At 41.2% G+C, this 14,486-nt stretch overlaps 2 protein-coding genes across 5 annotated transcripts; one reads left to right on the top strand and one right to left on the bottom strand.

Annotated features, from left to right (window-relative positions):
- The first annotated feature begins 450 nt into the window (after positions 1–450).
- On the top strand, positions 451–7,978 carry LOC132329887 (cytochrome P450 2H1-like). Its single transcript, XM_059851483.1, has 9 exons — positions 451–657; positions 1,623–1,785; positions 2,616–2,765; positions 4,518–4,678; positions 4,897–5,073; positions 5,505–5,646; positions 5,930–6,117; positions 6,577–6,718; positions 7,206–7,978. The coding sequence occupies exons 1-9, from the start codon at positions 481–483 to the stop codon at positions 7,385–7,387; spliced, it is 1,482 nt and encodes a 493-aa protein (XP_059707466.1). The 5' UTR covers positions 451–480; the 3' UTR covers positions 7,388–7,978.
- Positions 7,979–10,717: 2,739 nt separating this feature from the next.
- BLOC1S2 (biogenesis of lysosomal organelles complex 1 subunit 2) lies at positions 10,718–14,418 on the bottom strand. Of its 4 annotated transcripts, none has more exons than XM_059851486.1 (6): positions 14,285–14,402; positions 13,574–13,874; positions 13,352–13,468; positions 12,409–12,528; positions 11,808–11,912; positions 10,718–11,247 (listed from the first exon to the last, which is right to left on the bottom strand). In XM_059851486.1, the coding sequence occupies exons 3-6, from the start codon at positions 13,392–13,394 to the stop codon at positions 11,216–11,218; spliced, it is 300 nt and encodes a 99-aa protein (XP_059707469.1). In that variant the 5' UTR covers positions 13,395–13,468; positions 13,574–13,874; positions 14,285–14,402; the 3' UTR covers positions 10,718–11,215. The 4 variants fall into 4 exon arrangements, with proteins under 4 accessions (XP_059707469.1, XP_059707470.1, XP_059707467.1 ...); XM_059851487.1 differs by having other exon boundaries at positions 13,725–13,874; XM_059851484.1 differs by lacking the exon at positions 13,574–13,874 and having other exon boundaries at positions 14,285–14,418.
- Positions 14,419–14,486: the final 68 nt, after the last annotated feature.

Genomic DNA, 14,486 nt, shown 5'->3' with positions numbered 1-14,486 from the left:
AGCTTCATAGATCAGAGAGAAACAGAGATAACGAATCTTCTTCTGCAGATTCTCATTCAGGATTACTTTAAGAGTAATGTTTTGTCTCTTGCTTATTACACAGAGACTTCCTAAGGTAATGAAAGCTATGAAAGCTATTTCTTTTTTTATTCCACTAATACTTCCATTCCCCTTCTTAAGATATAGTTTTTACCATCTTCTGCTCTCTACACATGTTCTCATCCTTTGTTTACTTGTTTCCCTACCAGGGCTTTGCCAGGTCTTACTTACCATTGCTTTAGGACTATTACATAACTCACAAAGTCAGCTTTAGTGACATTCATTCTTATCATGAGCAGATAAATAAGTAAACTCATATCTCAACAGGAATGGCAAGGCTCTATTGGCTAATTTCAACCACATGCTTTGGCACCACAGCATATAAATAAGCATGGATTTGCAGGTCCAACACCACACCGGACTTCTCTTCCTCAGCCCACCATGGAGGTCCTGGGAGTGACCACTATTTTCTTGCTGGTATGCATCTCATGCCTTCTCTTTGCCACATGGAGAAGCAGGTCTCAAAAAGGGAAGGAGCCTCCTGGTCCCATTGCATTTCCCATTGTTGGAAACCTGCTCCAGATAAACCCATGGAATTTGCCTGAAAGCATGAAAGAGGTAAGGGACTGTCTTATTCTTTCCTATATTGTCTTCATGGTGTATAAAACAAAAGTCCAGTCCCGTTGTTCTCAGCTAAATTCACAAGCTTAATTTGCATTGACCAAATGTTAAACAGAAACAAAAGGTTTCCCAGATACACCTGCTTATTAAGTCTATATATAATCACAGTAATCTATTGTATTTCTAGTCTATATATTACAGGTGTGTATATATAAATATATATGTGTCCATATATTGTAAGTCCATCTATATATTGACAATGACCATAGTGAAATGAGTTATGTGCTGACCTCACAATTTGTATCACAGTACTACAATTTGCAGTGGATTTGCAATCAAGGTATTGATGCTGTTGCAGTATAATCTTCCTGTGCTCTTCCTCACCGCGTTGGCAACACAGTGTCCCTTTCTGGGGGGAGAGCCCTGCTCCATTTTGCTGCCTCTGCTCCTTAGCAGTTATTTAGGATCTCCTGGGAGTGGAAGAAGCAAGTGCAGAAATTGAAGTAAAAAAGTTTGGAGGTCAATTGTGCTGACTGATGTCACCCATCTGGCCAAAATACCCCTTTGCGAGACAGTTTTGCTGTTGGTGGTCAAAAATCCTTTAGGCATTTACTTCCATGTTGTTTATATAACTGATTTTAGAGCTCATGTAAATTGTTATCCACTATACCCTGCACAAAGGTATTCTAAAATGCTTTGCCAGCCCTGTGGAGGGCTTTTCTCTTTTCTCAGATTTGGACTGGATACTTGCCATTTCCATTCATATTCCCTATTTCTTGTATGATTCCCTCGTCCCTCATCTGTAACTCATAACTGAAAGATCTCCGCACTGCTGTTAACCAATGTCACGTCTCAACATTGTTGGGACAATGACACATCACCTCTCAGACCTCCTTGCTACAAATGTCACGAGATTATCATTGATGTTGTCCTGTTGTTCCTTGTGCTCACCTCTCCTACAGCTCAGTAAGAAGTACGGTCCTGTCTTCATGGTACGTTTGGGCCCACAAAAGGTTGTGGTGCTGTATGGCTATGATGTTGTAAAAGAGGCTCTGGTTGATCAAGGAGATGACTTCAGTGGAAGAGGCAGTCTACCACTATTTAAAAAACTCTTCCAAGGCACAGGTAAGTTCTTGGTAATGCCAGCATGCAAAACAGATGCAAAACAGATGCTTCAGAACAGCTGAGAGGGCAGTGCAGCGGGGCATGGTAGATTTCATTTACTACTTTTATGCAGACAAATTAGCAATTAAAGGCAAAAAACCCAGTTCATTACTTGGACCCTTGAATAAACTGGTCCCCTGGAGAACTATTTAAAGTCTCAGGATGGCTTCACTGTGTGCTTTTTCATTTCCAGCGTGCTCCAAGCTCTGGCTAAAATTTTGTACATTGAATGTGCCTCTAAGGTCTTACATTCATTCTCCTATTTCTGAAAATATTCTGAATATAGACACAGCTAAGGAACCAGCAAAAGGAAAGTCCACAGCACAACAAGATATCATATGCTGACCCAGTAAGGGCCACAGTCCAGATTAGGTCATGAGATTATTCACCAGGTCAGTCCCTGGTATGGCATTTATAGCACATATTCCATGGTATTACACATACAGTGCAGTACCACTGGTATTGTCGATAATGACAGCAGAACATTTGAGTGGTTATGTCAGTGTAAAGGCCTTGTGTCCAAGACCAGTTGAGTGTTACTTCTTACTTACTTTGTAACATAGTTTTTCTTATCCCGGGAATAAAGTCAGTTTTATTCAAGGGCTGTGACAGATGGATCAAATTTTTCACCTTCAGAATTGCAGAGAAGTTATGGTTTGGGGCAGATAGCAATTGCAGTGTAACTCCACAGAGAGGTGTCTTTGCATGCTGAGTACTTACTGCATAGTTTCCATTAAAGAGAAAAAAAACCCTGTTTCATCATGAAGGTCTATTTTTCTTCCCTGTGTCAGGCATTGTGACCAGCAATGGAGAGACCTGGAAGCAGCTGAGACGATTTGCACTCACCACCCTGCGGGATTTTGGGATGGGGAAAAAGGGCATTGAGGAACGAATCCAGGAGGAAGCTCATTTTCTGATGGAGAGGCTCAAGAACACACGTGGTATGATAAGGACTTTGTGCCTATTGAGACACTCTGCATACCTGCAATTAGACAATGAGGGGTGTAGGGCTGCTTCACAAAATCTGTGACCCAAGGAGTGGGTGTATGGCTGCTGTTTCTGCTCCCTGCTTCTGTAGGCAAAATCATCAGTAGGCAAAATTATCAATCAAAGGCACTGTGACAGTATGGAGGATAAAAGTAGGAGAGGGAGGCTTGGAAAGCACCTTTTAACCTATTGTGCTTGAGGAGCAAGACAGGAAGTGGAAAAAGGAATGGCTTTGCCACAGAGCCAAGGCTTTAAAGGAATTCAGCCATGGAGACAGTGCTGGATGCTGTCAAGTAATCAAGTATGCTCTTCTTCAACTTGTCTCCTGCAACTCTGTGTAAACAGCTCTTGAAGAAATAGGTGACCAGAGAACTCATTTGCAGATATTTGGGGTTGGGTCCATCTGAACACTAGACAATACATCCCAGTATTGATGGGGCTGTCCAATGAGAACGGAAATATAAGCTGCTTCTGAGGGCAAGGTACAATGTTACCCACTTGGTTTCAACCTGTAAATGTGTTTTCTAGTACTATATAAGTCAGTGTTACTTCTAAATGTGTCCCCTGAGGGTGGCACAGTACCAGCCGCCCTTTCCATGGCAAGCCCTCAATGTGTGCCTATTCTGCAAGGGGGGGGAAGCAGCTAGATCTAAAAGAATGATTAAGCATCACTGTTTTCCATGAGGCACTAGAAAATTCAAGCTGGCTTCTCAGATAAACATTTGTTTTATAAATCAGAGAAAACACTCTCACCTGCATTGCTTTTATCTTTTGACTATCACAGTAATACTATATTTCTTATGCCCTTATGCAAGCCTCTAACTCTGGCTCACCTTGTTGCAGCATCTTTTACTGTGTATTAAAAGGTTTTACAAGCAAGATTTATACAACCAAAAAGTATAAATCCATTCTTTACCCTTAATGCAATTAATAAATAGCTATGACTAGTGTCTTATACATTCAGCATTAATATACTCACCACCTCTGCAATATCCACTGAGTCTTCAATGGCCTAGGAGTCACCAGTCAGGCAGAGAACTGGTGCTATTTCTCCTTGGAATAGTCTGCTACCAAGTTGACATTTTCTCAGTCTGTGTTTTTCCTTCAGGATTTTATACCTTTTCATGTTATTGCTTCTCATCTTGAACCCTTGGGATGCACCCTATCACGGTCTGTAATTAGCTAGCCTTTCTTTCTTGGGTCTAATCTTGCTTTTTGCTTACACCATAATTCTCTGCACAGGAGTCATGCAGCTGTGCTATCAAAACTAGACTTTGATCACAGGCATTTGAACCCCAAGGAGAGGGTTATATAACTGAGGTTACACTAATAAAGTTAGTAAGTAGAGTGCAATAACATAAACACATGGTTCAGGCAAAGTCCCCATGGTTTCACTGGGATTTTGTGGGAATGTTTAGGCAGTTTCTAACAGAGTCTGTAAGACAGACAGGCATGTGCTAGCTGAAAAGCAACTAAGGCACTCAGAACAGTGTTCTGCTGAGAACAAGACAGAAGAGGTACTTAAACCACTATAAGAGTGAAATTAGTTCACTTCAAGAATAAGTTGGTATGCCCTTCACTGTCCTTTCAAAGGAGGGCAAAATTCTGGATCTCCAGAGAATGTTAAACTACCTTGTAATGTCAGAGGAGGGGGTTGATCCATGAAATACTGAAAGCAAGATACCTTTTTTTGGTGCTTGTTGCAGAGCAACCCCTGAACCCTGGCAATTTCCTGATCCATGCTGTTTCCAACATCATCTGCTCCATCGTCTTTGGGGATCGGTTTGACTATGAGGACAAGAATTTTCTAAATTTAATTGATTGGATAGAAGAAAACAACGAGCTCCAGGGCTCTTTACAAATACAGGTGTGTCTGGTTTTATTTAATATATTTGTTAGTTATTATAATATTCAAATCCCTGAATGTAGTCAAACCATAAAGCAAATGGCCACAAAATCCTGAGTAAGAAAGACCTACTGTTCCAAAACAGCTTAACTGCCCCATTTTCATAGTTACAATCAGGGGAACATTTTAGTTTATTCACATTAATCAGAATGTGCTTTTTCATCCCTTTATTTTTGCAGCTATATAACTTCTTCCCAACTGTCATGGATTATTTACCTGGACCTCATCAAAAACTGATAAAAAATTTTGAAAAAGTTGATAAATTTACAACAGATATTGTAATGGAACACCAGAAAACCCTGGATCCCACTTGTCCTCGAGATTTTATTGATGTTTTTCTAAATAAAATGGAACAGGTAATGTAAGAGTAGAGATTTATTAGATTATATGGAAATCACTACTTGAATCAGATCTCTTCTTTTTACTTGTGATGGGGCACCGGGTTTTTGCAAATACAGAGAGGAACTTGCTCTTCATGACACATTGACTTCATTTTATCCTCTCCATTTTTTTATCGAGGATTTTTAAATACAGAATTAACAGCATGAGCCAGTGATGAAAGCTAAAGACCAATCTGGTTAATACAATTCAATGCTCCTTCCATATCATAATATTATTTAGTAAACCTATTATAAATGTTGGTGTTCTGGAGAGTGAGTGTCATATTTTTGAAAGAATATTAGATGATCTTTCTAAAGATAAACCTACATTATGGGTACAGGAGTTTTCTTTTTAAGCAAACTTCTTGGGTTTGTCATTCAAAGCCTTCTGCCAAATATTCTTGCAGGAGAAAGGAAATGATGATGCAATATTTACCACTGAGACCTTGAGCAGAACCACACTCGACTTGTTCCTTGCAGGAACAGGGACCACAAGCACCACATTGAGATTTGCAATTCTGATTCTTCAGAAATACCCAGAGATAGTAGGTAATGGAAATAAATAGTTTAAAACTTTTTAATAGGTTGTGGGATCAGTTTGGACAATTCTTGTCACTACCACATGTGGCAATAGTCCCTGACTAAGGAAGTATGTTTTTGCAGTGTGGAAATGTGTATAAGTCTTATTTGTCCTCACAAGAAGCAGATGTTAGTACTAAGTATAATCATATATTCCTGGCATGCTAAAAGCATATTTTGTTGTATATATGGAGAGAGGTTCAGGCAAACAGATGGGGGACTTGTCCATTCAACATTACTGATTTCTCAACAGAGAAAATGCAAAAGGAGATTGATGCCGTGATTGGCCGAGACCGAAGCCCTCGCATGTCGGATCGGAGCCAGATGCCCTTTACAGATGCTGTGATCCATGAAATCCAGAGATACATTGATTTCATTCCTATTAATATCCCACATGCTGTAATCAGAGACACCAAGTTCAGAGGCTATTTTATCCCGAAGGTCTGTTACACTGTTTTTAAGAAAGGTCAAAATCTCTTGAAAACAATGATGAGTTTGTTCTTTGTATTTTATTTATTTTCAAAAGAATTGAAATGTGATACTGAATTGAAATTTTTTTTGGAAGGGGATTCTGGAAGTTATTGAGTCCAATCCCTTGTATTAGAAAAAAAGAAGAAAATACTTTTGCATCCCTATATGAAGAGGGAGATATTTCTGGGTTTTTTTTCATATCAGTGAAAGTTGCAATTTATTTGGAAGCAACATTGAATACTCTAAACAGACTCTATTAAAATTCACTAAAAAACATCTTTGCCATAGCAATGGCATATATTTTCATGCATTAAGTGTTCATTTAAAACTGGTTAAACTTTGACTACCCTTCTGTTCAGCTCTGGGAACTTCTTAGTGCCTCCTTACTTTAACATATCTCTACTGAACCTTTCTCTTTTGTTAATTCAGGACACTATGATATTCCCTATGCTGAGTTCTGTCCTACATGATAGCAAGGAATTTCCAAATCCAGAAAAATTCGACCCAGGACATTTCTTGAATGCAAATGGTACCTTTAAAAAGAGTGACCACTTCATGCCATTTTCTATAGGTAAGACCTCTTGCTATTTCAGATCCCAGACCATCCTCTCCTGAAATCTCTCTGAAGATTTCATGGTTCCATCACCATTGTCTGTACAACAATGTCAGGTGACATCTGCTAGAGTCACTTCTGGGAAGCTCTAACCTCTGCACTACAGCTCCAGCTGACTCCCTTTTTTAGCAAACACAAGAACTCCTCCCATGCCTTCTACAAGAAGTGTATGAAGTGGGACTCAGCCATACAACTTGTCTCTCAAACCATCAAACAGCAGCAGAACTTGAGCAACCAGAGCCTTCAAACTGCCTTCACACACTGAGCACTCTCATTGTTCTAGACCTTTAGTTCCTAGTTTCGCTCATGCTTCCCCAAAATACTGCAGTGCTGCATGTGCATTCTGAGATGTCTTAATTTTCATGGAACTCTGGCTAAAATCAGTTAAATACTGCAAAATACTGCACTGTGACCTCTTTCTTTTTTTGCTTTCTTTTGGTTGTAGGAAAACGCATCTGTGCAGGAGAAGGTCTGGCCCGGATGGAGATATTCATATTTTTAACATCCATCCTGCAGAACTTTACTTTGAAGCCTGTTGTGGATCACAAAGACATTGACATCAGCCCAGTAATCACCAGCCTGGCAAGTCTGCCCCGAGACTATGAGGTCTCTTTTGTTCCACGTTAGCCAAGTGAAGAGTTTCCAGCTCCCAAACTCATGAGTGCTCTGGCTGAATGACAATCAGTCCCCAGTCTGTTGAGAATGAAACACTCAGACCATTTGGTAGATACTTCATGAAGAGAGAAGAGTGCTTAGAAAAGAAAATTGTATGGTGTTTTTATAATCACCACAGCCAGCTGTTAACAGAGTAGGCAATCACACAGGGACGGACACAGCACCCTGTGCAAAATTACAGATTCTTCTCTGCATCTATCTCACCCTGTGGTGGTTGCTGTCAGGTTCCTGACATGCCAGGCTGTCTGCAGTAGTTCTCGAAAGCTCTGCTGCTGCTGCCCAGGGTTTTTACAAACTCTGCTTGAAGTTCCTCTCTCTGTACTTTCAGTTTGTTTGCAATCTATTTGTAAAGGCAAACATAAAACAAGGGTTTTTTTGTGGTAGATAATGATCATCTATTATATTTGTGACCCAATACTTACTGTCTACTGTGGTGGGGATAGAGTTTATCAATGACTGGGCAGATGGGTTATCCTCTGTGATTACAATGAAGGTTTGTGAAATTACAATTTATACTGCAAAATAAAGAAGTAGTATACTGAACTGTTGTTTTTCTGATATTCAGAACATCTCAGTGAAAAACCAGTGTCCACATAGCTTATACTGCAAAATCTCTTTCAAGTCCTTTACACATCTGACTGCTTGATTCCGCTCATATGAAATGTACTAAGGCTTGAAGAATGAGCTGGTTAATAATCTACAAGTGTCCATTCCCAATCTGGGATAAAGCTGCACTGACCTTATGGGACCCATCAGAACCCCAACTGTGATTACAGAGCTGTTCACTGGGGAGAAAAAGGACAAATTAAATAGTACCAGGATTCTCCCCAGTACCTTTTCCTAGATGAATGCCAGCTTGCATCTTCCCAATATTTTATGAAGTACATAAAAATCACTAAAGCAATGTTAGAATCAGGAAAAAAAATCATAAATAGAGTTTATATTACTTGCCAAGGTCATATATGTACAGATCAATAGCATATATGTCTATGTATAGATCAATGTATGTACAGATCAATGGCTGGCATTTCCCATCTTGATCACATTCCCAACAATGTATAATATAGAGAGATTACAGTGAAGACAGAGAGCTAAATCAATATTATGTGGGAAAAGACAGAACTGTAATATTGCCACAATGCCATTAACTGTTTAAGTGAAACAGATATAAGGTGCTTCCTTTCAAAGATTAATAAGCTAGATATACTATTCATTACTAGCATGGTATTGCAAAGGCAATAGCCAAGGCAAAAAGCCACAAATTCCACAGAATCACAAAAATAAATTTTCTCACCAGATAAAAAGAAGAAAGCACTGTACTTCCTCTTTAGCTGTGCCAGGACTAAAATATCCATAACAAATGAGGGAGCAGCTTTCTTATTCCAGTTATCTTTCTTCAGGCTGAGAAGTCAAGGAGGCAACCAATGCAGATCAGCAAAACGGCTTTAGTCCCTGGAGACTCCATCATAGTATAAAGTGGGTTTTGGGATTAGAGGAGGGCTAAAGCCATGTGCCCTGGTTCTGAAACTGTGGATATCTCCACAAAGTACTGCTCTGAAACTTGAATGACTTCAGAACAACCTTTTAGAGCAGCTGGGCAGAACTGTCTTAAGATTCTGGAAAAAAATATCTCTCCTCTGGAACTGAACTCTTCTGCTTCTTCTAAAAGAGCTGTTATTTGCTAGGCTGATTTTCATCCCCTGGTTTGCAGTTGCAGTCTAAGCCACCAAGAACTCCTTCCCCTCCGAAGTGGTTTGCAGAACATTTTGATGACACACTTTGCCCCTGGACTCTCAGCCCTTCCTTTTCTGTTTTCCTCCTGTTCCTCCTTTTAAGAACCCACTATTTTCCTACTCTATTTTACACCAGAAAATGCTGCAAAGGAGAACTCTTGAGATTTAATCTCCTTCTGTACCTCCTCTGGAATTTCTCATGGATTCTCCAGGTGAAACATCTGAGCAGTAACCAAGTTGTGGCTTTGCTTTTGGGCTGACGATACATTTCCCCACTACAATGCTGCTCACACACGCCTATGTCTCTTCCATGGTGCTACTCTCCAAGGACCTGCCATCCTTGACATGATGTGGATTCTATCAGTGACACAGAGATCACTCAAGCAGGGAGGGTAACAGTTACTCAGAGAAACAACTGGGAACACAGCTTTCAGCTCTTAGCCTAACTAGGATGCCACTGTCACACAGTCCTCCAGCCAGCCAGGAAGCCCATCTCCAAAATTTCCTCTCAAAAAAAGGACAAGCCTCTTGACTCATTTTTGCTTCCTGGAGGCAGAATACTCAAGAGTTTGTGAAGGAACTATTTCTTACCTTTCTTACCTGAAAACACTGAGCACTGGGTGACAGTGCGTGGCTAGAACGATTTCCAACTTCATAGCCGCTGGAGGTTTTCATCCTTGTAGTTTTAAAATAGCACTGCATTTTGTATACACAGAAAAGCAACTTTTTCAAGAGGAACAGGACATGGTCTGTCCTGTGCCTTTCCTGCAGGATCTGTGGTCTTCCCTGCTGGCATGGCGCCTCCCGGCGTCCCTCTGCAGTCCTGCCAGGTAATACCATGAGCACAGAAATGCTATTTCTATATTAAACCTAGGATTTTCAAAGTGGTGGTAAAGGCTCTCAAAAGTCATCTGCTTCACTCTTCAAAAAGAGCACTAGGAAAAAGTGTCCATCTTGACTAAACAGTGGCTGTACACAGCCTGACAGCATGATGATCTTTATTACACTAGCACCTAACTAGACGTTCTTTTAAACACTCTAATAAGTTTGAACCACTTCCTTCCTACATACAGCACTCCTACTGTCTTCAACTACAATTCACTCAAAAACCAGCTTGAATTACTTAAGGTCAACAGGTACAGAAAAAATATCCTTGGAATAGGACAAATAACTGCTCAGTACAAAGGGCTCTGCCAAATCAGCAATTTGGAACATTGTTAACCTAGTAGAGAAGAGATTTCTGTGGTAGTCATGCCACTTCAAAAACTACTAGGATCAAAATTCACTGGGGAAGTAGAAAAAGGGTCTGCGAAATCAACTGGGCATGTGATAAAGTAATATGTCTTGAAACTTCACCAGCAGTCCAGACAATTGAAGAATATAATTGCAGGAATACTTGATGCAGAGTTTAAAACATGTTAAAAACATAGAATGTTATAACACATTCTATCATCCCTAGTAGCTTGAAGTTTATTAACAGACTCCTTTGAAAAAATAAAAAAAACCAGCCTGTGTAATCTTTCCAACAGAACTTGAGACTTCAGAGAAATAGATGTAGCAAGTTTATTGTAAATTTGTCTCTCTATTTCAAACAGATAAAAGGGGACACCAAAGTGAAGTGTTTTCAATACTCCATCCATTAAGTCCAAAGGTCCAGGTATCTTCCCAACACAGAGCTCAATGAAAGAAAAATTGAAGCGTAGGTCCTGCTGCTACTAAGGGAAAATGTCTGTACAGATTATGGAAGACTTTGCCTAGACCGAGTATTTCATGTGGAAAACAGGACTAACACACATATAGCCAATATCGCCATGAATTAAATACAGGCTTCTATTTTTCATTGCAAAACTGAGGCAACAGTATCCCTTGAGAAGAGGAAAATATTATTCAGCCTTAAGCCTGAATACAGCCTACCAATAGCTGGAAAAAATCCCAGTCTCCATTCCAGCTGTAAACAAATCATTGTCAACATACAGAATTGCTGTTGTACAAAACCAGAGATCAGTCCGATTCACTGCCCAACTCCAACTTACAGACTATTGTAATTTCATCGTTTCTCCAGTTTTTTGTACTTGGCTTCTGCAGAAGGAAAAACAGTATTTTAGTACTGGGTAGGTAAAAGCTTTGCATCCCGTCAGCTAATTTACTATTATTTTGTAATAATTTTGTAATATTCACTAATTTTGTATCATTCATGATCCTTTTTTTTTCTAATGCATTTAGGCAGATATAATTGTACAATAATTTTTTTAAGAACCTGGTGCTTAAGTCAGACAATAATATTAATTTAAGCCAAGAGGGCTTGGGTGGCTGGTGGAACATTATGAATCCCTCAATTTGCAAGGTTAAACATCAGTCTTTAAATTATAAGTCAGTGCCTATCATAAAAAAGAAATCAAGCCTCACTAATAAGCAGTAATTTAACAACACCTGTACTAGTCCACTGTAACGTAATTCATTGCAGAAATATTTTCCCAATGCTTACCACTTCACACACAATGTTTGTGCTCAAAAGCAGCATAGGCAACTCTGCACCTCAGCTTTGTTAAGCAAAACAGAGTTTACTTTCTTTCATTCTTTTTAAATCCTCTTGCAAGGCACTATGCTGCTAGGTCTTAACAGTGGAGGACAATAGTTACCAAGTTTTTTGGAATATGCATCCAGTTTATAAGCTGCCTGCTCCAGAGCTGCGACCTGTTCCTCAATTAGGTCTATCTGTTCCAGATATGGCTGGAGATCAGCATCTTAAAAAAGCATTAAAATTTTATCTGTCAGTTCTCAGTAATGCACTTCCAAGAAACAGTTCACACTTGAAACGCAAGAATTTCTTATTACATTCTTCAGATAGGACACTTCAAAAGGTGCCCTCTGATCCGCCCCACAAGTAAGTGGTGACTCTGACAGCCATGTTCCAGGAAAATATTAAATGTTTAAGAGCACTGTCCAGCCTCTAACACAAGTAACAAGAGAACATGAATTAAAAGAAGCGTTATTACTATCAGATCCAGAGTCTGAGGAAACCAAGACACAAATTCAGATTAATTTTTTCTTACAGTAGTCTACAGAGTCTAAAGCTGATAAGAAATACACAAGACGGGCACTGCATAGCAGCACACCTATATCAGTGAGTTTTATTTCTTTCAGCACTAATAGGAGTCTGAACCTTCTGACTCCAAGATGCTTTTATTTCCCAAACAAGTGCACCATTCATGACACCCCTAACTTATTTGGTGTACTTACATTTTTGGTTTAAATCCTTCAGATTTCTACTTATGTTTATAGCAATATCTTTCATTTCTAAGTACTTCAAGCTAGTCAGTTTATTCATGTTTTCCAAGAGTTTGTAGTCTTCGCTGGTGGCTTAAAAAAAAATATAAAGCATATTTTAATTAAAGGTGATGTGGCTTGAATTGTGTGCAGACTCTTCAAGAGGACAAGAGATTTCAAACCAACAGCCAAATGAAGCACAACAGTTTAGATGGCAATACAGGTTATTAGCATACACTCTACAAAAAGATGACATTTTGTGAATTGCAAAAATCAACTGCACTGAAGAATTTTTTTTTTAAAAAAAAAACACTAAGTCCTCCTATTTCTACTCCTAATTCTGTCAGTTAGATACTTACGTTTACAAAACTGATAGCACAAATATAGACTGGTAATCTGTACCATATATCCTTCAAGTCTGTGCAAACCAGGAGTGCTTTCAAAATTAGAGCCTATGCCATGCATTAACTTGGTAAACAGTTTACTTCATTCCAGTTAATTTTGCACAGCAGTTTTTTCCAAAGCGTAAGTGCTGGAAGACGTGTATGATCCTCGCTCTCAAGAAAAAAATTACTCCACTCCTGGTAGTGCCTCCCTCCTACTCTGTCTTAACCTACACTGCCTTTATTAGATTGACTTTCCATGTACAAACTTCTCTGAGATGAAAAAGAATCATTTTCAAGCTGCTGATATTACACTGAATTGTTCTGAAAAATATTTGTGCTATTCTGGGACTTTGTTGAATTAATACAACTAATCTCAGTGCTCTTAGCAGCCTAGCAATGTGCCAAATTTTGACTGCCAGTCTTACCAGATGCAATCTAAATAGTTACAGTTTAGACAAACTATGAAACAGATTTCTCTGAAACAAGTGAAAAGAAAGAAGAATTTGCAGGTCTGTATTGCAGTGCCTTACCTGTCAGTTCACCTGTCAAGTAAGTGGCCATTTTGCTGAACATGTCTTTGCAGAGTTCATTGATATCTGCTTCCGCTGGCTCCTTAGCTTCCTCTGCAGTTTCAATAGCAGGATCCTCTACTCAGGGTAAAGACATTACAGGGTTAAGACAAACTATAGCAAGTCCGGAAGCACAACAGAAAGATTACATGGTCCCATTTTTTCCCCCTTCAAGCTGCCTACAGCCACTTTCCATGTAAGTCGCCTTTTTCACACTTCGCACTCTTAAGGGGTAACAAACCACGGTAGATTCTTCGAAGTAGCAGCATCATTATTTCCAAATAATACTTTAGAGAGCATTCAAGAGACAGGCACCCAGCCTGACAGCACTGACGAGTATTAGTCCCCCTCGTGGCTAGACAGCGAAGCAATCAGCGGAGAACTTCTGAATGCGCACGGTGCTGCTGTTTATTTCTAGTCACTGACTCGGAGAAGAACCACCGCTGTCCCAGTCCGCTTCATATGGGCTACAACAGATCCCCACCTGCGGAAAGTGGCAATGGCCGCTTTTCTTCTCCAAATCCATTTCCACCACAATCTGCCCTTGCTCGGCCCCTCCTCGGAGCAGTCCAGCACCTCTTCCCCAACCCAGCAGGCCTCTCCTTCCCCTGTCGGCAGCGTTTGCCGGCTCGCACACGAAGGCTGCCCGAGGCCCGCGGCTTCCTCCGACCGAAGCGGCGGCACGGGCAGGACCCGGCCGGTCCCCAGAGCAGCAGCGGCAGCAGACGTATGGCCCGGCCCAGCCGGCACACGCCAGGCCGCGGGCTCGCCGGGAGCTCCTGTCCGCGCCGCGGCCTCCCCGCGCCGGGCCCACCCCGCGACGCCGGGGCACACTCGGCCCCGGCCCCGGCCCCGGCCCCGGTCCCGGTCCCGGCCCCGGCCCCGGCCCCTTACGCTTGGCGGTCTGCGCGCCGGCCTCGGGCGGCCCCTCCGCCGCGGCCGCCATGGGCACACAGCAGCTCCCACGGCCCGGAGCCGCCTCCTCCGGGCCGCGCGAGGCCAGGGCCCGCCCCGCCCCGCCCCGCCCCGCGCCGCGCCGCGCCCGGCGCAAGGAGGAGCGCCCGGAGCCTTAGCCCCTTTGAGGCGGCCACGGAGG

The sequence above is a fragment of the Haemorhous mexicanus genome, chromosome 7 (genome assembly GCF_027477595.1).
Source record: "Haemorhous mexicanus isolate bHaeMex1 chromosome 7, bHaeMex1.pri, whole genome shotgun sequence".
Lineage (NCBI taxonomy): Eukaryota > Metazoa > Chordata > Aves > Passeriformes > Fringillidae > Haemorhous > Haemorhous mexicanus.
Note: the sequence above shows the minus strand (reverse complement) of the source record. Positions and strands in the feature narration are given on the sequence as shown.

Bases quoted from the DNA above. Each gene is read 5' to 3' on its own strand.
- LOC132329887 (XM_059851483.1), top strand. From the start codon at position 481: ATGGAGGTCCTGGGAGTGACCACTATTTTCTTGCTGGTATGCATCTCA. The intron at 658-1,622 runs GTAAGGGACTGT...CCTCTCCTACAG, and splicing joins TGCCTGAAAGCATGAAAGAG to CTCAGTAAGAAGTACGGTCC. The intron at 6,719-7,205 runs GTAAGACCTCTT...TTTTGGTTGTAG, and splicing joins CTTCATGCCATTTTCTATAG to GAAAACGCATCTGTGCAGGA.
- BLOC1S2 (XM_059851484.1), bottom strand. From the start codon at position 14,336: ATGGCGGCCGCGGCGGAGGGGCCGCCCGAGGCCGGCGCGCAGACCGCC. The intron at 13,469-14,284 runs GTAAGGGGCCGG...TACCCTGAGTAG, and splicing joins CGGCGCGCAGACCGCCAAGC to AGGATCCTGCTATTGAAACT. The intron at 11,248-11,807 runs GTAACTATTGTC...TTCCTTCTGCAG, and splicing joins TGCATATTCCAAAAAACTTG to AAGCCAAGTACAAAAAACTG.